This window comes from Vombatus ursinus, unplaced genomic scaffold (assembly GCF_900497805.2).
Source record: "Vombatus ursinus unplaced genomic scaffold, bare-nosed wombat genome assembly UNPS02014804.1, whole genome shotgun sequence".
NCBI classification, from domain to species: domain Eukaryota; kingdom Metazoa; phylum Chordata; class Mammalia; order Diprotodontia; family Vombatidae; genus Vombatus; species Vombatus ursinus.
In genome coordinates this window covers 7,140,271-7,166,953 of record NW_020954582.1, presented here as the reverse complement: position 1 = coordinate 7,166,953, position 26,683 = coordinate 7,140,271, and the positions used below count along the sequence as shown (strand labels likewise).

Below are 26,683 nucleotides of genomic sequence, written 5' to 3'. Positions count from 1 at the left end.
TCTATCTATCTATCTATCTATCTATCTATCTATCTATCTATCTATCTATCTATCTATCTACATCTGTCCCTAGATGTCCAGCATGGTATTTGACTTGAAAGACCTCTCCATTATAATGACACTTTGACTTTAAAATGTCTCCTCATTTTGCTGTTGTCTTATTTTCCCTTCCTCAAATCTCATTTCTCCCTAAAAACTATGTTTGAGGGAAGGTAACATGTCTTTTCAAGTCATATTTCAAAATGAGAAAAGTTTTCTTAAACAGGTGAAAAAAGTGCCCCTAAACACTGACTTTAATGCTAAAAGCTCAATTTCCATCCAATAGGGATGAGCGGCTGCTCTCCCCATGCCCATGTCAGCTATTATGAGAGAATATTGCAAATTTCAAAGCAGCTCAGTGGTTTCCCAGCTGGCCCATTTGCACTGGAGTGCCAGAGCCCAGCCCCAGCCACAGGAATTCAGCCTAGCTGAGTAATTCAATTGCAGGAAGAATCAAAGCCTAGTGAAAGGGTGCCCTGGTCAAGGGTTGGCCCTTGAGCTGCAACTAAATCAATTTGGGAGAGGCTGAGTTTTTATTACATTTTCTGTAATGAAGCTTTCAGAAGCTTTCAAATGGGGGTATTCAAAGGCCAGTGGGTCCGCTCCCTTTGTAATGCCTTCTCAATTGGAAGGTATCTATTTGGGCAATGAAAATGCGGGCATTAAGGAATAGCCTAGGAGAAGGAAAGTCCAAAGAAAGGAGAGGATGTAGGTCAGAACAGAAGAATCAATCCCAAATAAAAAATGTACCATACAGGAGACTTGAGACTGAGCTGGAGAGGTGAATTTCAGATGCTAAAATATGGAAGAAAGCAAGAGTAAGTCAAGAATGTGGAAACCAGGGCCCGGGTACAGAATAAATAGATGGGAGGGGGGAGGATATTGCTGGGCTCGGCAGCAGCCTGAGTGTCTCTTGGCATGTTGGATATATCCTGTCCAGGGCTGCAGGCGTGACAAACAGGATAGAGGTTGCAGGATAGAGGAAGCCAAATAGGTCCCAGGCAAGGTTGGTAGAGACAGTCACACATGTAGGCAGTGTGCTTGCTTCTGTGACACGAAGGCTTTCAATTCATCTTTCTCCAGCTGAGTTGAGCCTGTGGAGTGGTCACGCATCCTTAACTTGCACAAGTCTTTTCTAAAGAGGTATTTACTCAGCAAAATTCCCTGATTACAGGTATTAGCCATATGTTGGTAACTGTATTATTTATATCACAAACCATGGTGCACCAAGAAAGTTGTTATGATCTTTGGAGAAAATACATATTTAGATATTGGTCTAAACACAAATTCCAAAAGGAAGGATTGTGTTTTCCTGACAGTTACTGCCACTTGTTTTTTCTTTGTAGGGAAAGTGATTATTTCAGGCTTACCCTATTAAAAAAAATACTTTGAATGTCCTTTTAGAAACATTTGCAAATGCCCACGAATTTGCTAATTGACCTAAAACTTCTTTGATAAGTGTTGTGATCTGCCTTCCTAATTAGGCAGCGACAAATGCACTAATTGGATGGATATTTTAAAAAATACACACACAACATCACGCCTATGTTTCCATTGAAAAGACACTAAAGAGCACACATAACCAAGGCTGAAAACCACTCTGGTGCTAGAGGGAAATTCCATAACTTTTGTTTTCAGTGAAAGTTGGAAAAATCTAACTTCCCAAATAATTCTCAAAGCTTAACTGGAGATCAAATTCAATGTTCAATCTCCCAAGTCTTGCTTTGTGGATTCAATCCAAAATAATAAAGGCCAAATTTTTCAACTTCTTGTGTGTCAAATCAATTCAATAAACATTTATTAAGTATCAGGCACTGTGCTAAGTGCAGGGTATAGCACATAGTAGGTACTTAATAGATATTTTATTTATTAGCCTTAAAGAGTAGCATGTTTGAATCTTTATAAATCTTGATCCACATACACACATTTATTTCTGCCTTCCTTTATATTCATGGTGCCTAGCATATAAGTACTTAATAATTACTTATTAACTCACCGATTGACTCCACCGAATGACTATAAAGACAAAAATGAAAATAATCCCAGCCTTCATGGAACTCACATGCAAATAAAATAATCCCACTCAACTGGACCTCAACCTTCCTGCTCCAGAACTGTTCTGGAATCACTGAAGCGTCATTTACTGTTTGGTGGTTTCAGTCACGTCTGACTCTTCATGACCCCTTCTGGGGTTTTCTTGGGAAAGATATTGGACTGGTTGGCCATTTCCTTCTCCAGCTCATTTTACAGATGAGAAACTGAGGCAAACAGGGTTAAGTGACTTGCCCGGGGTCACACAGCTAGTAAGCATCTGAGGCTGAATTTGAACTCATTAAGATGAATCTTCCTAACTCCAAGCCCAGTGCTCTATGCCCTACGGTGCCACCTAGCTGCCCTGAAGCATCATAGATTTTTAGACACAAAAGAGACTAGATATGGTTTAGTTCACCTTTTTCATTTTCCAGGTGTGAAAACTGAGGTCTAGAAAGGTTAAGTAACTGAACCGAAGTCAGAAGGCCTGGGTTTGAATTGTGATTCTCTTACTGATTTCCAGTGTGATCTTGGGAAAGTCATTGCCTGGCCCCTTATTCTGTAAAATAAGAGGGGTCAGAATGACCCGTGAGGTCTCCTCTAGACCTAATTTGGTGATCTCAGGTCCTCTGACTTGTCCACGGTTAGCTGCAGAACTGGGATTCAAACCTGGGTCCTTTTAATGAGGTGTCTTCCAGTCTCCCTGCTATTGGTAGTGAAAGGTAAAGAACATTTAAGCATTCAATAGGAAGAAAATTGCTACCCTGAACAACAGCACCCCCTGGAGGGCATACAGACCCCAACTGGTTCAATTTTACCTCTTGTGAAATTTCCACTTGAATCCTATTTCTAAGTCATGGAGACCAGCCCACTGAGTTAACACATTAAATAGGGAGATGTAATTTTCATGCATTTTTCCAATTGCTTTAAAATTTCAAAAACTAAATTTACTTTGCTTTAGAGGAAGTGAGGTTCATTGAAATATCATTGCTTTCACAGTTAACTTTATCACCTTTTTTTGAAATGTATTTTTGTGTTTTATATGAAGAATCAAGAAGGGAAAGGCAACAAAAAAATTCCTTTACCTCATTTTTTTTTCCTTTGTGGACCATTCTTTTAATTATTCTGGGGAGAAATAGGGAGTTTCATAATGTGCTCCTCAGCACTTTTTAATCATCCTTTAGTTCTCACATATCCCTATGCAGAATATATTAGTGGTCACATTTGCATTTTTCAAAGAAGGAAATAGCACAATATTGAGCCACGCACAGAGATGGGTCAGAGCTCAAGGGAAAGACCCACGGTTTGGAGCAGGTCCCTTCAATTCTCTAAGAATGTTTTCTCACCTGAAAAGGCTGAGGCTGAAGCAGACATTCTCTCGAGTCCATCCAGCTCCCAAACTATGATTCTATGCCATGGCTTTCAACTGGATTTCAGACTGAATCCTTCCCAATCTTGCCTTTGTCACTTTCTACCAGTATTATCTTGGGCAAGTCACACCCTCTCTGGGTCTCAGTTTTCTCATCTTGAAAAGGAGGGAATTGGATTAGATGCTCCTTGAGGCCTTTTCTAGCTTGGCCTTTCCCATAGTTCCCTGTACTTTACCCTATGCAGAGTCCTAAGAGATAAGGAATATTTTAAGTCACTTAACCCTGTTTGACTCAGTTTTCTCATCTGTAAAATGAGCTGGAGAAGGAAATGGCAAACCACTCCAATATCTTTGCCAAGAAAACCCCAGAAGGGGTTATGAAGAGTCAGACACGACTGAAACCACCAGTTTGCCCCTCTCACACACAGAAAGACAGCACCTATTGGATGTTTCTTAGGAAAAAAATGGGCTGACATTGTTCCCAAGACTATGTGCTAGGCTGGTTGGATGTATGCTAAAGAAGTAATTGGGAAATGTTCTCAACTAAATGGTCACCTTTGGTAGGAGAAGATCTGCTTACCTTTCTATCTCCTCAATAGAATGTAAGCTTCTCGAGGACTGGACCACTTCCATTTTTGTCTTTATAGCTCTGCTTAGCACAGAGGAACTTAATAAATGTTGAATTGCTTGTTGGTTAGTCTTGAATGAGTAGCATGTTTTAATTTTTAGAAACCTTGGTAGCCACCCCCACAAATGCATCTCCCCTTTCTAATCCAATTTATTGTGGGGTTAGAGTCTTGTGAAATAAAATAACACAACAAAAAGGTCTCCTCTAGTGGTTTTCATCAGTTATTGGTCCAACAGAATTGAAACTGTGAACAGAAAGGAAATTTCCCTGGAGAATACATTTCTTTTTCAAGATGACAAAATGATTAGACCAGCAGTGCTATTGAGCTAAACTTTATGGAAACTCACCACCGAGGCAAACACATTAAAAAACAATTTTTCTGTCAATATAAAAATAATTTAGAGTTCAATGACAAAAGGCACGGAGGGTAGAGGAGGGGGATTGTACCTGGAGAATTTCTACTTAGTTGAGAGGTAAGTAAAAATGCTTTTAATAACCACTCATTCAATAATACCTGAGTAAGTATTTATAAAGCAGCATGGCACTGTGGGAAAGAAGACTGGATTTAGAGGCTGAGAGCATGGGGTCAAGTGTTGGCTCTTGATTCTTAGTTCCTGGATGACCTTCAACCAATCTGAGCCTCCGTTTCCTCATCTATAAAATTAAAGGGCTGGGGATGATCAACTAGGTGGCCTGTAAGTGTCCTTCCAAGTCTAAGTTTGTAATCTTATCAATGTTAGTTCATGCTACTTCCTAATAGTGTGACCCTGGTCAAGTCACTTGACTAGTCTAGGCACAAGATTCTTCATTGAAAATATGAGAGGGTTGGACTAGATGCTCTCTGATGGTTTTTTCTAGCTCTCAGTTCATGATCTAACAATAAGGTAGCACAGCCTAATCACAGCAAGATTTCCAAAACATTTCAATCCCTCCCATCCCCACGCCATACCTTCATTGGCACCAAAATATCTGCCACATTAAAAAAAACTTCTGAATAGCAATGATGCTTGCTCTACTTTCTCTCTGTCTCTCTCCCTCCTCCCTCTCTCTTTCTCTCTCTCTCTCCCTCCCTCCCTCTCTTTCTCTCCTCTCCTCTCTCTGTCTCTCTGTCTCTGTCTCTGTCTCTGCCTCTGTTTTTCTCTGCCTCTGTCTCTGTCCCTCTCTTTCTCCCCCACTATCTGTAGCAGGGAGGATTCAGATTATTTCTAGGACCATGGAGATGTGGCTGCCAAACTATCTCTTAATAGAAACAATTCTCAAAGATGTTGTCCTTTTAATAGATTCTTGACCTTAATCGGTATTCAGCACTCCCAATGAAAAATTCGCTCTAGGAATGCAGGTCAGGAACTGGTCTGCAGTTTGTGGTCTTAGTTTCTTGGGGGCACTAAAGAGTTAAGTGACTGGATAGTCAGTACATGTCAGAGGCAGAATCTGGACCTTAATTTTCCCGACTATACCATGCTGCCCCCACTAGTGAAGTTCCACTTCTCACTGCTTGGACATCCCTACCCTCCCATTCATCACAAATAAAAGCTTATCTGCGTGGCTGATCTCCTAATTACTTTGACGAGGCTACACAATTTGCCTAATGTTAATGAATCAAAGGATGTGCTCAGACATGGCACCAAGCAATCCGAAAAGCGCATCCAGAATGATGAAAGCACTGGAGATTATGTCCTAGAAGGAGCTGTGAAAAGAAGCAAGCAGAGAAGACTCGGGTCCCCGTGATAGCTGTCTTCCAAAATAGGAAGTGCTGACATGTGAAAGAAGCCATAGACCCATTCTGCTTGGCCTCAAAGGGCAGAACTAGGATCATGGCAGAAGGTGCAGAGAAGATAGAGACGTGGTGGCAGGGGGAAAGGATAACAAGAATACCGCAAATGTTCCTACTGATTGGAGAATGGCATGGGAGCTCATGAGCTCCCCTCCAGGGGACCTCGTCCAGCTTGTTGGACAGCCCTTCTTGGTCAGACCCAGAATGGTGACTCAAAGATCTGTTTTAGTCCCAAGATTCTGGGATTCTTTGGTGAGCCCGAAGCTAAAAGGGAGAACATGTGCAGGGAGCTTCTGCCTATGGTGTGCTGTATCCTCGAACCTCCTAGGCTAGCTCATGACACAGGGAGGACTCCCAGTGTGAAGAATTCAGGAAACATGTGCCAAGGCTGGATGGCCTCTTCCCGGGCACATCATGGAGGGGTTATCGTTCAGGTTATGTGTCAGTTTGAGTCATCCCTGAGGTCCCTTCCAACTCTGAAGTTCTGTGATGCTGCAGTATTTCCAGGGGCTATGTGACCTTGGAAAAAATCATTCCAACTCTCTAGACTTCAGGTTCTTCTTTTTTCTTTTTTAAATTTTTTTTTGCTTTTGGTGAGGCAATTGGGGTTAAGTGACTTGCCCAGAGTCACACAGCTAGTAAGTGTTATGTGTCTGAGGCGGATTTTGAACTCAGGTGCTCCTGACTCCGAGGCCAATACTCTATCCACTGCACGACCTAGTTGCCCTCTTCATTTTTAAAACACCAATTCTGAACTAAATATCGTCTAAAGTCTTCCAGATTTAAAAAAAATCAACCTTGAAAGTCAAATACATTATTTGTTGTTATTCAGTTGTTTCAATGCGCCTGACTGTTTGTGACCCCATTCGGGGTTTTCTTGGCAGAGATACTGGAGTGGTTGGCCATTTTCTTCTCCAGCTCATTTTACAGATAAGGAAACTGAGGCAAACAGGACTAAGTGACCTGCCCAGGGTCACACAGCTAGTAAGTGTCTGAGGGTGGATTTGAACTCAGTTCTTCCTGACTCCAGGCCCAGTGCTTTCTCCACTGTGTCACCTAGATGCCCCATAAATACATCACAATGACTAATGACAACTTTTATTTATTAATAATAGTATCCATTTTATATTACACTTTAAAATTTGCATTTGTTATACCTTATTACTTATGATCTTCAGAATAGCCCTTTGAGATGGGTGCTACTATTACCATCATTTTACTATTGAGGAAACTATTGGGCAGAGATCATAAACTCCTCAGAGTTCTAGAGCGAGCCAAGACTTCAAGGGCTCTCTTGTTGAAACTCTTCCTTTTAGAGTTGAAAACTAAGTCCCAGGAAGGGTTAATAACTTGCCCAGGATCGCCCAGCTGCAAAACGTTGAAGACAGGTTTTGAACCCAGGACTTTCCGACTCCACGTCCAAAGAGCTCTCAAGGTGGGGTTGTCACTATTGACAGCCGGAACCATCCCTAGCCTTTCTCTGTGCTTGCTCTACTTGTGATAACGCACATCATGACCCTATGTCCCGGCCTCCGATGGATATTGTCTCTCATCAGTTTCTACGGTTGATGAATGAATAAGGGCTCATTTGGGGGCTGACTTCCACAGCTGCTTCCATTCCAGATATAATCAAATGGAGAAAACATCCTTGGGCCGCGCGAAGGCTCGACGTGGACTCTGAGACCCCGGCATCGGCACACTCGTCCTGGGGGTGAGACACACCGTCCGTGTCCTGCGTTGCCTGGCTGCTCCTCTGCATGCTAATTCTAACGTGTCCAGCCCAGGGAATGACTAACGGGTATAACCAGGAGAGGCTTCTCATTAGCGTCCGAGAGCCCTGAGGATAAAGTGAGGGAGCTGAGATCAGGACCCTGCTGTGCCTTCCAGAATCCCTGAGACACAATTGATGACTCTTCTCACCAGCATTTAAAGGCCTGAGTCTTTCAAGTCACAGGAGAGGAGCTCACCATCTGACGAAAGTCTGAATCATGCATGCATCGGGTGCCTCCTTCCGCGTGAAGCCTGGGTTTGACAGAAGAGACGAAAGGAACCGAGGGCCCACCCCATCGCCTACTAGCAGGCAGAGCCGTTTGACACAAGCAGCAAGCTGGAATATTTCTTGCAAGGGCACAACTGGGCCCTTATTCAGCAAGTCAGCAAGGAGTCATTGTTCAGGTGCACGGTGGGAATGCACCCAGGGTGGCCGGCCATATTCCAGACACTCTGGCTAGCATTTGGGGCCTCATGGTTCTCTTTTGGAACTCCATCCACTGACCCACCTTTTTTTTCCTCTAGGAAATGAGAGGTCCCTCCCAAATTAAAAGACAAGGTATAAATGCTCCTGCTTGACCCGGGAGATCTCCCCGACGTTAAACAATCAGTCTTGCGGGGACCGCAATTTGATGAAGCATTTCTAAATGGCACGCCTCAGTGGCCTGGGCAGGGATGTGGGTGCTCAGGAAGGAGAAAATCTTTTCGTCAGCCCTGCGACTCTTCCCGTGTTGGACCTTCTCCAGCCAACATGGCTCATCGCCTTTAAGAGAAGCACACCGTGGGAGAGGAGGGAGGGGGAGGACAATAGCCCCTAAAACGCGGCTTGCAGTCCATTAGCTGAAGAAAAGAATGGCTCTATATATTTCCTTTGACTCACAGAGGTTTGCGTGTACATGCATCACACTGCGCAGCCAAACTCTTTGTAGATTTAGAACTTGAAGGCCTCTTAAAAGCCACGCGGTCCAACCGCTCATTTTACAAATAAGGAAACTGAGGTTCGAAGAGGTTAGGGGCTTGTCCAGGTTCACACAGATAATATTTGGCAGAATGGAGATTTGAGTTTTGGTGCTTTGACTTGAAATTCTCGGCTCACCATATCACAGAGTCAGAGTCCAATGAACCCTCAGAAGCCTCCTCATTTTACAGATGAGGCAACTCAACTGTGTCCCGCCATCTCCCGATGCACAGAGGTTGAGTAACTTCATCGGGTCACAGATACAGAGATAGAAAGGACATCAGAGGCCGGTTAGACCCCTCGTCTTGTGTTCTCGACAAGGAAACAGGCACAGAGAGGTTAGCAGCACTAAGGCGCAGAGCTGAGGTTTCAACCTGGCCTCTGATTGCACGTGTACTGACCCTGCTACCATGGTGCACAGCCTCTCAATGGCAGCCAGTGCTCCGGGCATGCTAGCAGCATCCTCATCCTCTTCATCGTCCTCATCTACATGACAGCCTGTGGACCTCATGGCAGTATTCATGCTCCGTTTGGCCTTTGGGATTCTGTGAATCTGTTTTCAGCAGAAGGCTGTTTGAGTGGAAAGCTCCACTGCTTGAGAAGACTCCTTTGAGTATTTAAGTGGGATGGAGTCAGCTGTGGCCTCCACCACCAACTCTTGCCTACCTACTTCTTTGGCTAGAAAGCCTGCAGGGAGGCTGTCTGCCAAACAAATGCTGCAAAGGGGATCACAAAGCCTGTGGTTTTCTCATGGAACAGATGGAGTGGGAGGGAAAACTCACATTCTAAAGGAGAGCATTGGATCAACTGGGCCCATAGATGGCAGGATGGGACCATTCGGTGTGTGCTCCTGAAAAGGAGGCTGGTAGCAATCATCTGGCTTAGTGGCCCAGAGGCAGGAGGCGTGGCAGAGAGATGAGAGAAGGGGTAAGGCACCTCCCAGCACACACACACATACACACACACACATGCAGAGGCACAAACACAAACCATAAATAGGTGCACATACCACACATACCACACACATGCACATACTACATGTACTTTCTACACACACACTCCACAATATACCACACCATATTAAATACACATGTACACACGTATACCCCATATACCACAATACCATACGCCACACATGTGTACACATGTGGCACTCACACACCATACCAAACATACCACACATGTTTACACGCACAACACACAACACACACATCATGCACCCATGCACACATGCACACACCAAAATCGTCACTTTTTTTTTTTTATTCTAGGAGGGATGCGGGCATGAATAATTAGTAAGTTGTCAACCATTATTAATTTCTTTAAAGCTCCTTGCTTCCTGGGCTTGCTCTGCAGAGTTAGGGCCTTTCCATTTTTGTTTCTAATAGAATTTCCAGAAGGCAGCTCTTGTACTTTCCCAAGTGTCCTATCCCACCCTGTTTTAGGCTGCCATCAAGTTTTCATCATCCACAAGCAGCTATTCTGGAGTGCCTTGAAATTAGGATGAGGGTACTAAGAACATAGAACTAGATTTTAAGGGAACAACAGAGAAAAACTAGGCCCATTCCCTCATTTTACAGAAAAAGAAACTGAGGTCAAGAGAAGAGAAGTGACCTGCCCAAGGTTGCATGCACAGTATGTACCTGAGATGGGACTGGAATGATGTTCCAGCCAGTGACCTTTCCACTTTCCTAAGGAGGGTCTAACTGTTTAACCTCATCAGAAATGCTCCTCATTGCAGTACAACCACTGAAAATTTCACTTTCCATTCCTCTGAGAAATAGTAGCCTTCTCTACTTAGTGAGGACCTTATTTCACGTCATCATCATCATCATCATCACCACCTTCATTTAGTCTTTCTCTGAACAAGAGCCTGTCACTCGTCTGGACCTGGAAGAAGGTATTCGTTGGAGATACCCCAGCCTTCAACCCAAAACACAGAAGACTATTCCTGAGCCCTAAGGAAGGTAGAAGCCAGAAAGCAAATAGAGACAGTTGGAGTTCAGACCATTGGACCACCAGAGCTGGGTACAGAGAGAAGTGAAGCATCGGACCTTGGAGCTTTGCTTAGCCTGGTGCTTTGCAGAAGACTGCAAGATGGCGGCATACTATGTCATCCAGGAAAGGGATCAGGTAGAAGTTGTACAGGGTGAGTCAGAGATCCAGATAGATCCCAAGGTAGAATTTCACGAGAGTCACTGGTAGACTGCCTGTCACCTCTCTGTAGCTTTTTATGAAAGAAATAGCAAGAAGTATGGGCCTGGTGGTGCCCACCTACTATCCCTTCTACTGGGAAGGCTGCAGCTAGTTCATGGGTGACTTGGCTTGGGGAGTTCTGATCTGCAGTCAGGCTAAAGAACATAGATAGGATGTCTACATCAAAGCTGGCACCAGTATGGCAGGCCCTCAGAGGCCATGAGCTGATAAGGGAGAAGCAGCCCACGTCAAGAATTGAACCGGTCAAAGCTTTTGGGTCAATCAGTGATGATGTTAGGCCTATGAACGGCCACTGCACTTTCACTCTGGATGAGATAGGATACCCACTTCTGGTTGTTGTTATTGTTATTGTTTTGTTTTTAGGAAGATGTGGTGGTTTGCCATATTATGTGGAGGGTAAGATCCAACTTGAAAGTAGGAAGCCAGGTCCCTTGTAAAACCAGGAATTTAGAATTGTCTGTGAGGTTAGGTCATCTAATCCAGTCTGTTCATTTTATGGATGAGGAAACTGAGACCTACAGAAGTTAAATGATATAATGAATGAAAAGCCTGAGAGAATTTCTGGATAATTAATAATCAATTTATTAATTAGGCTAGCTGGCAATCAATAAATTGATGGTCAGTGATTTCTGTCTGCAGCCAAAGATGCCAATGGAGACCTGAAATGCCTTAAATCTCTTCTGAAAGGGAACTCCCTTGACAAGTGAAAATCATCCCTGATTGGTGGATATTTAATGAGGAGGGGGCTAAGAGTCGTCTTCAGCTCCTCCTCCTGAGAATGTGACTTGATCATGAGTCTCAGATCCCTCAAGGCATCTGGAAAGGGCAAGCCATTTTCATCTGGACCTCTCCAGCTAGGTTTCTCCTTCATGAGCTGGGCTGCTCTAAACTCTAATGAAGAGGATCAAGGACAGGGGGTTCCTCCTCCAGCCAAAGGCTCATTCAGACTGGATTCTGTTTATACTCTGAACAGAAATTAGGTCTCCCAGCTGGGTGGGCTCCCACTCAACTGAAGAGCATGAGCCTTGAGGGCTGGGAGCAAATCTCATCAGTCAGCTGTGCCCTCCAGAGGCTGACTGACCTGTTTAGGAGTTGAGCTTCAATAGAAATAGGAAGAAGAGGGTGGATCACAAATTAGTAATTTGTCATTAATATAATATTTATTTTTCTCAGTGATTTGTTGAGGGTTGTCAAGGTAATCATAATTGAAGTCATTTGCATAGTGCTTCAAGCTTCACATACTGTTTTTGCATACACATTAGATCTGCACAATAGCCCTGAGATGGTGTTATCCTTATCCTCATACGAATGATTGAACAGCAGCCTAGAGAGGTTCAGGCAGTCCAGTCAAGGTCACACAGCTAGAAAGTATATGAGGCAGGATTTGATCCCAGTTTTTCCTGACTACAAGCGAACACTCTGGCTGGTAATAGCCAAAACACTCCAACTTCCTAACTGCAGCTGTAGAGGTTGAGAGACAGCAGACAACCATAGGGTCTCGTGAACTCTTGTTGTGGTATCTTTATATCTGATTCATGGTCCAGGGAAAATAGCAAAGGAAAATGCTGTGCCCAAGCTTCAACCTGCCCATAGTTCAATTTGAATGTAAGGAGTCAACAATTGTATGAGAATGGCATGCATGGCTGGGTTACACCAGGAGCTTAGAGCACATGGTAAAAATTAGTCATAAACCCAGACCTTTTTGAAGTTGTAAGATGTACCTTCATTGCAAAATCCCATCATTCAGTTTCTTGGTGATGCGGAAGTTGACAGATGATACAATTGGGTTTGGGGATCAACCTGGGCTATCACTGGGGCAAGGGTTCTTAATATAGGCTCTAGAAATCATACACACACACACATATATATATATATATAATTTTATTTCAATATAATTGGTTTCCTTTTATTGAGCACTTGCTATTTGCCAGGGTTTGTGCTAAGCGCAGGAATACAAAGAAAAGCAAAGGTAGACCCTGTATTGGAAAACTTAGATTCTAATGAGGCAGACAGAGAATGCACCAGTTGGAACATGTGAGATAAACACAGAGTAGATGGAAGGTGTCCTTAGAAGGGAAGGTACTTGGAGTCAGAAGGACCAGGAGAGGTCTCATGTAGGTGGGTGATGGCACCTGAACTGTCGCAAAGGAGTCTGGGGATTCTGAGAGTTAGGAGGGAGAGCATCTGAGACCTGGGAGGACAACCAATATAAAAGCACCTAGATGGAAAAAGCAAAACAGCAAGAAGTCCTTGGCCAGATGGTAGCGTGTGTGTTAGGGAGTAATGTGTTCCAAGACTGGAAAGAGAGGATGGGCCTGGCAACCAACAGCCATTAATTCCAAGTACTGAGAGCCTCCAAGTCTACTAAGAGCTATAATTCCAAACTTCATGTTTGAACCTGGAAATAAGAGGGAAACACTGGAGTTTACTGAACACCTATGCTTCAATAAAAACACTTTGGTAGCTCTGGGGAAGACAGAATGAAGTGGGGAGAGACTTGAGGCAGTGTCTTATTAGAATGTTATTATTGTAATAGTCCAAAGCAGAATTAATTCTCTGGGGCTGAAATGCTTAGAAAACTATTGTTAGTCAACTGATACATATCTATTCGGTCCTTACTGTATCAATAACTGAAGTCCAAAAACAAAGCTATGTGCAGGAGATATATGATGAGTTATCAGTAGCAATATTTACTAAGGTCTTGGTGGCAACTGCCTACTCTAATTGTCCAGTGCTGTGCAGCTATAGATGGAGACAGGAGAGGATACTCTAAGATGGGATAAAGTAGACATCTGTCTTTAGGCAATAGGTGATGAACAGAGGAATGGGTACAGATGGGTGTCAGGCAGAAGTCTCTCCTAGTACAGCAGACTTGCCCCCATCATACTCTGAGCTGCTTTACTGCTAATGTTTTCTAATCTGGTTTCCAAAGTTAGGCCATTTGCACTTAGATTGAGGTTTCTGAGGATATAATTCAATTTGAGTTCACCTAGTGTTTGTTATTAAAGTCCTGCTATGTTCTAGTCCTTGCACTTGTCACTGGAGGATACAAAGGCAGAAGGGAAACCATGCAAGTCTGCCTTGAAAGAGCTAGACCCTGGCCAGTCCACAGGGTCAACCAATCAATCAGTCAGTGTGCCCAGCACTGGAATGGGCATGCGGTTAGAGATCCCAAGAAAGAAATAGTCCCCAGGATAGAGGGCAAGAAGAGACCTTAGGGATAATATGCCCCAACTTCCTTATTTTATGGATGAAGAAACTGATGGCCAAAGTGGTCGACTCAGTCATTAACGTGTAAGCTTCTTGTGAGGGAATTCAAAACCATATTTCTATGATTCCAAAACTAAGGCTCTTAGATTACAAGATCATAGAGTTTACCCTAGCAGGAAGCTAAGGGGCCAACTAGCCATAGGACCATATTATCTTACACCTAGAGCTGGATGCGGCCTGATGCCCTCATTTAACAGATGAGGAAAGTAAGGTCCACCAAGAAAAATTAGACAACCTATCCATGGCCAGAAAGGTCATAAATGGCAGAACTGGGATTTGAATCAAGGTCTTCTGGATGCAAATACAGCCTTCTTTTTACGCCATGGTGGTGTCCTGATCATGTTCTTTTCTTCCATTATGGCAAAGGCTACTTGAAAGCAGAAATCATGTTTGTCATTGTATCCCAAGTGCCCATCATGTCCGTCCCATAGGAAATGCTTAATCAATAAATGTCTGTTGAGTTGACCTGTCATTGCCACTTATGTGACCTGCTAGAACTGAAACTGAAGCTTGGAAAGAATCAGTCACTCAAGGGGCAATTATTTGGCAACGATTTTGCATCAGGAACTCTACCCAGGTTTCTTATTTGCCTTAGGTGTCTAACTTACCATGGAAGACAAATGGTCATACAGGTGACGGATAGCTGAGTTCAGATGTGAACCAATGTCATCTGGCACAAAAGGCACATTTAATAAATGTTTGTGGAATTGCTCTGACTTGAGGCTCCTCTTTGCATCCACATGGGTAAAAAGTGTTGCCTCCCACAATGCAACACCACTCCCCTTTTCTTATTCATTCCTGTTTAAATGATCTTTGTAGTTTTCCTCTCAGAGACTTTCGATAAAGGCTTTCCCTGTCTCGATAGCAGCAGAAAGCATATTGTGGCAATCTTTATGGCACCCAAGAAAGGGACTATTGTGCTCTCATGTCTGCAGAGATTCCATTTCCAGACAACCATGCTAAAGCAGCTAATTACTGATCTTTCAAGGAAACTGTGAGCATATTGCATATCACAAGTTCCCATTTTCCATCATATTGATGGATTTGCAGTTCTATAATTGTTTAACCTACCTATCCAGAAGTCACATAAACACACACACACATACACACACACACACACACACACACACACACGTGACAGCTAAGGTAATGTACTGAGGATAGCAACACCAAGGAGTCAACATTTGAGATTTCTGCAATCTCTAGTGAAATAAAGAAACTAAGCTGGCATATTGATATCTATCCAAGTGTAGCCACTCAAAAGATAAAGAGAAAACAAGCAAACAAACAAAAAAACCCCTGTTTTCTTCCAAGAGTCTTTCTCAGTGGATTACTCCCTGATCATAATGTTAAAATGCTAGTGGTTTAAATGGAAATCCAAATGAGGTCCATATCATGAACTTTGTTGCTAATTGATATGACTTAATCCTACTCTTTTATTAGAAATAGTATTTGAAATTTCAGATGGTTCAGTGTCTTAAATGTTCCATTGCTTATATTTTCTGATCTATTCATCTTAAAATATTAATAATTTGTTTCCACATAGCATTCATATGTATTTTAAGTTGAGACCTGTTGCTTTTCAATATTAGGTGCTTTGCACAATCAATAATTATACACAATAAGTCTTCCCCTTCCTGAGAAAACCTGAATTATAATGTGGTTTAGGGACAAAAAAAAAAAAAGCCTAACTCTTCCAGAGTTTATTTTGGGGTAGGTTTGGGCCTCTGATTTTTAATCAGTGAGGGGAACTCCCATTGTGGAAACTCCCTCCACCTATGCAGATCAGCATCTTGTCTACTACTCACAATCTTCGAGAGCTACCCAGGGCCTGAGAAGTTAAATGACTTTCCCTGGATCACCAGCCAATATGAGTCAGAAGCAGGACATGAGTCTAGGTCTTCCTAATGCCAAGGTCTGACTCTATCCACTATGCCATGCTGCCTTTCTTCTGAGTGTGATAATAAGAAATATTAACCAATACTCAATCAGCATTCTAAATCATGGAACCTTTCACTTAGCAACAGAGGCAGAGCCATATGAGAAAGCTGCATTGGCCTAAGCTAACAAGGCCCATTCTGTTCTTTGAAATCAGAGGCACAGAAATTATGGCAATTCAATCTGGAGAAGTCAAGCAATGTTTTGGATTATTCTTTTAAGTAGGAGGAATCTAGTGGATCCCACCTTTTCCCCTCTACTTAACAAGATTGCTCTGCTCATTTAAGGCTGCAATGAACACATAGATGCCCACAGTATATTCACAAATACAATTTACTGGCTCCAGGCTGCAAAACCGACTCACCAGAAAACAATACCATGACAATATATAGCCTATCATGGAAGATGAAGGTGGTTCCTGATTAGTCTGGCACATGAAAAATACTTTTTCAAAAATGCCTTTTAGGCTTTTGGAGAAAACCTCAATCTCCAATTCGGGTCTGTTTTCTGACTGTGACACCATGTTGAGAAGCAACTTTGAAAAAAAGTGCCCAAATCAATCCTAACCCTTCACTCTTTGACTTCTCCTTAAGTTTATCGTTCTTCACTTATTTCCAAAGCTCTGAAAATATTTTTCTGAGATTTTCCATATCTGTGTTGGTAACATATTAATAAAATTCAGCTTTTGTTTCCAAAAATAAGATCAATAAAGTGGTTTCCACACAAAGTCCATGCTTGGTCCAAGAGCAGCTGTCTTATACCTTGCTGCTTATACCATGTGTTAAATACAGACTATTCCAAGATAACTCTGAAAGAAAACAACCAGCAGAAAATCCCATGCACACTAATCTAAGTTTCATAGTCGGGTAGAGCATCAGAAATGAACCCCGTGTTAGCCATATTCAATGTGAAGGTAGATTTCAGTTCTGGCTTCATTGACATTTTTTTTTCCTTCCTAAGCAGTCAAACATTTTCCTAAATTTCAACATCTCAACTCTACAGGAATCACACATGCCTCAGAGCTCAGCTCTTGTTTGGGCAAGGAGAGCTACATGCCAAAAATGAGCCCCACCCCCCAATCGTGTGCCCTGGGTAGGAGGCTCATAAAGGACCAGCATTCAGTCTTCATGCTTTGTCCCTCCACCGTGGAAATAGATAAATCGAACCATCTGAAAATACACAGATGGCGCATTGACGTTACTTACGGTTAAGAGGCAAGCTAGCGTTGGTTGTGCCTAGCTTGTTGGCAGCCACACACGTATAGTTCCCAAAGTGCTCCTGTGTAACGTTGGTGACGGTGAGGATGGATCTTGTACTAAAGTTCTGAATGATGATTCCTTGTTGACCATTGAAAAGCCTGGAAGACAAAAGCAAACCCTACATCAATCTATGCTTTATATACAATTTGAGCTTTTCTAGGAGAGTGTTGCTATGGTAACAAAATAATAGTCTATCAATTTAATCCATTTAAATTCAATTCAATTTCACAAACATCTATTTAAATGTCTACTACCTACAAAGCATTGTCCTTTTGATTAAAAAAAAATATAACGGAGAGAAAAACAGACCCTGTCCTTCAGGAGTTTACCGGGAAGCTCCAACATGGACATAGTCAAGTCTTGACCACAGTGGAAGGCACAATGACATTATTATTGAGTTTTCACTATAGTTACCAATGAGAAGGCAAGGGAAGAAAGGAATGAGCATTTATGCAGTACCTACTGTGTGCCAGGCACTATGCTAAGAGTTTTACAAATATTATATGATTTGATTCTCAACAACCCTGGGAGGTAGATGCTATTAGTATTCCAATTTTACCAAAGCAAACAGAGGTTACATCGCTAGTAAGTGTCTGAGGCTGGATATGAACTCAGGTCTTCTTGACTCCAGGCCCAGCATTATATTCAGTGTGCCACCTGGTTACCTTTATAGATGGAGGGAGTAGATAGAATCATAGCTGTGTAATAGAATCATGAATATATCTGTTCATTAAGCTAACATTTTGAAATAAACTTCGCTCAGACAGTATTGTGTCTCAACAAAGCATTATTTAGTTTTTAAGAAAGCTGAACACCAATGAAAATTATGTATTTTCCATTGAAATCAATAGAAATGAGAAAGTAAAGTTATGGTTTCCCACTGGGGAGTCACAGAGAGAAAGGGAATTTCTAGGTAAGGTTACTCAAGGGTTGACTAGGGTGAGCCCTATCTCTAATGCCAATTCTAAATGACACCCTTGGGCTGTTCTCATTTAAGATAACATGTTACAGTGTCAAGAGCCCAAAATTTGGAGTCCTGGATCTGGGGTTTGAATCCTGCCTCATCCTACTTGTATGGCTTTTGGCAATTCACATAACATCACTTAATTCACCATGAGTGTTAAATGAAGGGATATGCCTGATAATCTCTAAAGTCTGTTCTATCTATAAACCCTGCTAGACAATCAATACAAGGAAACAAGCATTTATTGAATACCTTCTATGTACCAGACTTTCTCCTCCCCCATTCCCCCACCAAAAACAAAACAAAACAAAAACCCAAAAAACAAAACAAAAAAACCAAAAACCTTACATTCATGGTGTTATTGTTTTTGTGGAGAACTCACAATGGCTCCATTTCCTCCCCACTGGATTATATACAAACCCAATTTGCATGGCATTCAAGGGCCTCCACTGATTTTAGTCACAAGACGGGCTCAAATTGCTTTTTACTATATAATTCCATGGGCCTCAGTTTTCTCATCTGTAAAATGAAAGGGTTGAACTAACTGGCCCTCTGAAGTCCCTTTGAGCTCCAAATCTATGACCATGTGGGACCATTATAACTACTACTCTGTCTCTTATTATATCAATCAATCAATTAATCCACATTTATTAAGCAAGTCCCTACTAGGGATGTACTAAGCACAAAAGAAGCAAAAGACAGTTGCTGCCCTCAAGGAGCTTCCAATCTAATGGGGTAGACAACATGCAAGCAAATATAAACAAACCAAACTACATATAAGAGAAATACAAAGTAATTAACAGAGCAACGCAAGCCTCCCATAGAGGAAGACTGCTCCTCTTACCACCCTCAACACGTAAGAGTATGACATTACTATCTACTTAGTAGAGGACCTAGAAAGAGATAAGAGCTAGTCTTTATTAAGTGTTAATCATACTCTAGTCTCCATGCTTGGGGAAGGAAATGGCAAACCAAGAAAACCCCCAATGAAGTCACCAGGAGTCTTTAGACTGAAATGACTGAACAGTAACAGTCGTTGTGCTAAATACCAGCAATACAAATGGAAGCAAGCATAGCAGTCCCTGCTCTCAAGGAACTTCCACTCTAATTGGGGAAGACAACACATAAAGGGAAGCCATAGATGGACTGGAGGACCTACACAGCTGTAAAGCAAGTGGCCCTGTCTAGAGAAGGCAAAATACACACCTGGCAGATCAGGGGATGTAGAGGAGGGGTCAAGTTTCTTGTAGGGAGGAGGGGGAGATGATGGTTGAGGTACAGAACATATGGTGAGAATTGGTCAGAAAGTGGCATGAAAAACTGAGTCAGCCGTAAATAAGACCAAAGTCCATCAATCAGAGCCATCCGACAACCAGAACTATCCTGAAGAATAATGGACCGCTTCAGCTGAGAAAGCCTTCTTCTCCATGGAGGTCCTCGAGCAGAATGCTGGGTGACCACTTTTCAGCTGCTTTCAGCAGCGATTCTTACTCAGATATAACTTGGACTAGATGGTCATTGGGATCTTTGCTAACCCTGAAATTCTGATTCTCTGATTTGACCCGGTTGGAATCTTGGCTTTACTATTTGCTACCCATGTGATTTTGGCATATCAGCTTCTCGGGGCCTCCATTTTCTTGTCCATAAAACAAGGGGGCTCATCTTCCTTATGAAGATAGATCTCAAACTGAAGCCAAGCTGAATGACCTCTGAGGTTCATCGCAGCTCTAAATACATTAGTATATGTTTTGATTCTTTGTAATTCTTGCTTCCTCACCTTCAGTCAGATTGTCTAGGGATAGGCTTTCCTCATCTCTATTTCAATTTCAATGCTATATTCTGTTGGAGGACCTGACTCAGGCCCTTCCTCTTCCTCAATCCCCTCCCTGTGAGTGCATTGTCCATTGACATCTCTCCTCCCAATATTGCTCTAACATGTAACATCAAGATTCTTGAATCAGTCCTTCAGATGGGCCACTCATCATACTGTTTGACATTATTTTCTTTTCATGTGTGTTAGCCTTCTACTTTTACCTAGACTGTATGCCCATGAACGCAGGCACCCTGATGTCTGCTTTTCTTGTCTCCTTCACAGGACCTAGCAGAGCTCATTAAATCCTTGAGTCAGGGACTCACAGAATGATGATGATGATGATGATGATGATGATGATGATGATGATTATAAGAAGAAGAAGAAGGAGTAGAAGGAGGAAGAGGAGGAGGAGGAGAAGAAGAAGAAGAAGAAGAAAGAGAGGGAGAAGGAGAAGGAGGAGAAAAAGGATATATATATATATATATACACACACACACACATATATATATATATATATATATATATATATATATATATACATGTACATTTATTTATTCAGTGTGGTATAGTAGATAGTATGCTGAGCTTGGAGTCGGGAAGACCTAGTTTTAAACTCCACCTCAGACACTTACTGTATGCCTCAAGGGAAGTAACTTAATTTCTTTGGGCCTCAGTCTCTTCATCTGTAAAATGGGAGGGTTTGACTTAAAACTTGTCAAGCTCCCTCCAGCTTTAAACTGGTGATCTTACGATTCGATGTTGTCTCCCTCATCATGACAAAAGCTCCTTCAGGGAGATAATAGTCCATTTTAGAGGTGCGCACCAAAGCCAGGCTATGGAAGCTCACAGCCTGGGTTGTATCTTAATTTTTTTTCCTTTTTTGTAAATTTTCCAAGGTTTAGTATTATAGTTTTATTTTTAAAGTACCAAAAATGCTAATAAAGGGCATTCCTCCGAGAATTCATTTTGAACTCCACTGCATTGTGTAATGTGGCTTGCATCTAATCTACGATAAAATATACTGTACTTAAGTTCTTAAGTGCAGGATTAAAATAGGCATCCATGCTTGATTATGCTAGGAATTACTTACATGTCTTGTAAAAGCAGAATTTAGGTGCATCCAGGCCCCAACTCAACTTTAATCTTATTAATAAAACCTTGGCTTGAATAAACATTGAACCAACTTTAACCTGAGTAATAATCTGAATGCTCTCTTGCTCAGCTACAATAAAGTCAGACAGGAAACATGGAGAGGAAGCCCCGTACCTTTTTCCTTTCTGCTTCCAAGTACAAATCTATTGTCATTGGCACTACATTTCCATAGTGATTATTGGACATCTTTCTGCAACCCATTAATGACTTTATTTTCAACTAATCAGTTTATGTTGCTGCATAAAAAATGACAGTTTCATTTCACCAAAAGCTTTATAGTTACAGCCCAAATCAATTCTGCCTGTCTGTATATCACAGATACATTCTCTAGAGGGCTGCCACTCCCTGGAGAGAGAACCACATTGAGCTTCTACCACCAAGGCCAAGTCTGACTGGCAACTAGAAAATACAGAAGAAATTAAGCAGGGTCTCTCCCCAGTGGGCCAGTCTCTGGGAGAAAATTCTCAAGAGAAGGGGAGGAAATAAAAGGGTGTTCTCACATCCCCCACAAGACTGCAGGAGGCCCTGCTTCTTTAGTGGCTGAGAATTCTTTGTCAGAGGATTATAGATTTAGTGTTTAAAGGGATCTTAGAGGTCATTTCGTTGTTTTACAAATGAGACAATTGAGGCCTAAAGCTAGAAGTGTTTCCAAGGTCACACACGGGTAATAAATGGCAGGGTTGGGATTCAGAAATTAGATTTAAAAAAGAGATGGTGTGGTATAACTTTTCTCCATTAGAGCATACATTAGAGCCTTTTTTTTTCAACATCATTTATGCCTTTTTTAAATTTAATTTAACTTATTTTTTTTTACTTTTAAAAAATGGCACATTTATTAAAAATAAAGACTAACAGTACTGTGCTAACTATAATAATGGTATCAATTTCAACAAAAGTAATCACAAGAAAATCTTTCACAATGCACATTCCTCACAGAGGCAGGAGGTTCAGCAGAAGTAATGAGACAGTTTCAGAGGCAGCTCCCTTACGATGAGTATGCACTACAAAATGTAGTTTGATAAATCTATGTACAACTGAACCAAAATTTATGAAGGGTGTATGATGTCAACACAGCAGTATGAGACCAAAGAAGTCTGCTTAACATTTCTTACACGGTGTCAAGGAGAAAAAAACTTCATGCTTTCTTTCAGTTGCTAACATTTTCACCGAGGTCAAACTCATTCTTAGTAAGTGGAGTTTTCGTATCTATTCGGTACCAGAAGTCTCTGATGTCTTTTTGTGCCTGTTTATTAGCAAATGGGAAGAGAAATTGTAACCATATTCTGAAGTCTGTGCTCTCACATGCCGACGTCTCTCTTCAACCATGATCTTCATATGCTGTCCAACTTGTTTAAAATACAGGGTGCGACGCACAGCAGAGCCACATAGAGGAGAAAGTTACAGGCCGAGGAGACCACATCCTCATGCATCTTACGCTTGAGCTCCTTGGGGGTCTAACTTCAGCCCCATGTTCTCTCTCCACTACACCAGGTGGGAAGTAACTGCTATGATTCTTCCTGTGTGATGGAGGGACATCTGCCCTCCTTCTAAGCCAAGGGGCTTTAACCTTTCGGGGGGAGAGCGGACCCCTGTGGTGGTCTGGTGAAACCGACAAACCCCTCGTCATAATAGTACTTCAATCAATAGATTGAAGGCAATGCTAAATTTCAGTTACAGCTTAGTGAAAGTGAAGATGTATTTTTTCCCCATCCAAAACTCCATGGATCTCCTGCAATCTACCAACAGACAAACTGGGCTCCATGGATCTCAGGTCAAGGACTCATGGTTGGATCCCTGCAGACCCCCCCAGCCACCAATATTGGACGTGTTTAATGCACCTTCTGTTCTTCTGGCCCTTCCGTTCGACTAAAGGTGTACACTGGGGTTTTCTAGGCCTTTCCTTCTGCCCTGCAGCTGACCTCTTGGATGCTGTGTTACTTCAAGGAAAGCAGGGGCTGCCTCACATTGTTTGTTTATTTGTTTTTAATTTTTATTCCCAGGGCTTAGCACAGAGCTTGGCACATTGCAGTGCTTAAATAAATAAGTGCTTAAATCCATGCACTTTCTTTCATTAACTCATTTGTGGTATGAATAACTAATCAGTCAATCACGAGCACCCATTAAGCACTCACAAAATGGTGTCAAATCCCACACAAACTGCTAGAGATGCCAAGACGAAAATGAAACAGTCCCTGCCCTCTAGAGGCTTATGTTTTAGTGAGGAGCACAACACGTGCATACATACACACATGTGTGTATACATATATACATACATACATGTTTATAAAAATGTACAAATAAGTCCACACTCAGCCTCTAGTTAACATGGTAGAGCTTTCATCCTTATTGAAATAGTACGTGGCATCTTGAACCCTCCTCTGAGAGAATGTGATACATTTGGAAGTCTGCATCTGGAAAAGCAGAGAGGACAATGTTAGCCTCTAAGGTGGGATCCTCCTGGCTCAGTTTCCCCATTGTGTTCCTTTGAAAAGGAATGTTACCCACCTGGCTCTTCCTGAGTCTGGCTATGAGGGGGAATTGATCAACAATTTCCGTGCTTTATCCTTTTGCAGCAAATTTCTATAATCAGAGCAAGTGGTCAGTAAATACATAAGCACAATGAAGTGTGTGAGGTCTCCCTGTTTTGACCTGAATGTGTAGTCCTTCCATATCACAAATTATCGAAATTCAATTGGAAATATCTTCAGTTTGGTTTGGGGAAGAGAATTTCAGGGCAATCAACTTTCTTAGAGGGAGGTAACCTATCTGGCCTAGCTTACCTAGATCTTAAGTGTTCTCCCAAGTCTTTGGTTCTATTTGGAGTAAAGGTCAGTCTCTGGCAAATTCATCTGTGCAACTATTGAAGCCAGGGGTGGAAAGCTCCAACCTGCAAAACTGTTACTTCTCAGTGGTATCTGACCTTCCGAAAGGGAGTGGAATCAGAGTGGAAGCTTGGGGAGGCAGCAAGATCCGATAACCCTGTGTGTCAAATGTAAATGATTCCAGTGGGTACCAGCCCACGTCCCCCATCGTACCCTGGATGCAGGCTGTGCTCTGTTTCAGTCAAACTTCTCCCCTGGACCCAGGGAGGCAGTGACAGTTCCGCCGTCCTTGCCAGCAGGAAGCAGTTTCAGAAGCTGAGACCCCAAAAGATTTTGGGTCCCATTTGTTTGAGTGGGGAACGATGGAGAAGGAAAAGACCATGACTCTGGGACCTGGACCCCAAAGCCCCTGAACCCAGCTCTCTCTTCATCCCAATCAATAATCCTTTTAACTGTCTTTTCATTGTGGCTCTCCCCAACTTCACTCCCTCAATTGTCTGCATCTGGTCCACCCCAGCCCACCTCAATCACTTAATTAGCTTACTCGACATTCCTTTACCCCATCTAGGCCCCTTTCTCTGTTACCTTCGGACAACCCCAGGCTATTTGCCACTCCTAGATCCCATCCAGATCTTCCCACAGTCCTTCTGTATAAAATATCAACCTCACCCTCATCAAATAACACTGATTCTTAAAATCTGATTCACTTCTATTGGTGACACAATAAACCTGTCTCTGACTGAAAAAAAAATAAAAAAGAAATTCCCTGCTCTGAGATAATCCAAGTAGGAAAGGAGTTTATGCAGATTCCCACCCTAGCAATCTGAATCTCCTATGGAGTGCATAGACTCCCAAAGACAGCGGGGTGCTGCAGCCAGGAGGGCCAATATATCCAGGTGAGGTGTGGGACCTTGAATCTTGATCAGAGGGATCAGAGGAGGGCCATCCTTGGAAAGCTGTCTGGGATCAGTGGGCCAACGAGCAGGTATTCAGTGGGGTTCTTTCCATGCCTTCCCATCAGGAGAATCCTTACAAGAGAGTGTGTCCAAGGCCTGGATGTAGATCGCCTCTTAGCCGTTCTCTTCCTCTCTGCAATTCACTAAGGGACGCCCATCGGGGGGACACCAGGGATGAAGGCACCTCATACCAACATTCTGATGAGAATCTGGGGACTCTTTTCACCCTTAAGCATCTCGCTTCTCAGTACTCCCCTGACTCTATGGGGAGTCACTGATCCTAAGATTTCAGTTAATTCTTAGGCCAAATAAATAAATAAAATCCTGTACCTAATTATTTAACTTCACGATGTCCTTTCATTTCAGTCTAGCTCAAAAATGTCCTACCTCCAAGATCTTGAGCGTGGAAATTTCCCTCTATGATGGAAGCCCTTGCCTCCTCTGGTCATTCAGCTCTTTCCTGTTTACCTAGCTATTCCCCTCTATTCTCTCCTCACTTTCCTCTCTTCAATAAGTCAGTCAACATGCATTTCTTTACCACTTGGACCCTACAGTTAAATAGTTGGACAAGATACTGCTACCTGCCCTTGAAAGCCTCACCCCTCTTGTCCAGCTACTGTTTATATTCTGCTAGTCCTTGGCCTTGGTTGCCCCCACTAACTGCCTTTTCTCCTTCACTTCCCCCCTCTCTAATGGCTCCCACCCAGAGCTTTCCCCCCATAGTGAAGAACTGCAGAGTTAGATCGGAACTCAAAGGTCATCTAGTGCAACATGAATAGGAATTTCCTTGAATTTCATCATTAGAGAACTGTAAAACAGGGCCCTAGTTCAGCATACATTGCATCAATTTGTATTTACAGAACTGAGCTCCTCTCAGTGCCGTGGCTGAGGGCTCCAGGGCTCTTTGAGCTGATAGCTTGTTCCACTGGGATTCATTAGGAAGCTGGAAAGAATGATGGGAGTTCCAGGCCTCTCCCACTCCCCTGCTCCGGCACCACCCACATCCAGCCTGCCAGCTTTCCTGCATTCTCACAGCATGTTAGGATACAAAGGCAGCTAAGGCATACTGACTCAGTTTAAGAAATCCCAGCAAACAGCCGAGTCAAAGAAGGGAAAGGGGGTGGGGGGAGGGGAGGGACATGGGAAGACAATAATAGGTCATTGAGGGAAGACAAAGCTATTGAACTCTTATTTTAGTTCTGTTTTCTCTGCGAATGAGGATGATCTTTGGACTGGAAAAGGCAGAACAAAGGAGGCGGTGGGAGACTGTATCTGAGATAAAAAGCAAGGCAGCAAGAGAGCACCTAGCTGTCCTTAATTGGTTTGCATCTTCTAGCCAAGATAAACGCCATCTTTATGGACTGAAATAGCCGGTGGAGATGATTTCAGGTCCACTGTGGGTGTCATTTGTAGAATGTGAAGAATGTGACAGAAAGCTTGAGACTGGAGGAGCCGTCTTCTCCCCCTCCCCATGATGGAAAAAAGGGGAAGAGAAGAAAATCTGCAAACTAAGCTTTACCTCAATTCTGACAAAATTCTAGTAGATTTTGTTAGAGAGAACCTGAAACAGTGGGTGGTCCCAGAGAGCCAGCAGGGCCACTGGCTCTTGGACAAATGAGAGAATCCTTCTCTCTCTCTCTGTCTCTCTCATTCTCTCTCCCTCTCTCTCCCTCTTCTCTCTCTCTGTCTCTCCTCTGTCTCTCTGTCTGTCTGTCTGTCTCTC

The 26,683-nt window shown here is 42.6% G+C and overlaps 1 protein-coding gene across 1 annotated transcript in view; it reads right to left on the bottom strand.

Annotated features, from left to right (window-relative positions):
• The window catches only part of NEGR1 (neuronal growth regulator 1), a 1,063,275-nt gene that overhangs the window by 197,322 nt on the left and 839,270 nt on the right, over positions 1-26,683 (bottom strand). The window contains exon 7 of the mRNA XM_027874094.1: positions 17,200-17,351. Coding sequence (XP_027729895.1) covers positions 17,200-17,351 — 152 coding nt within the window. The remainder of the gene's footprint in view (positions 1-17,199; positions 17,352-26,683) is intronic.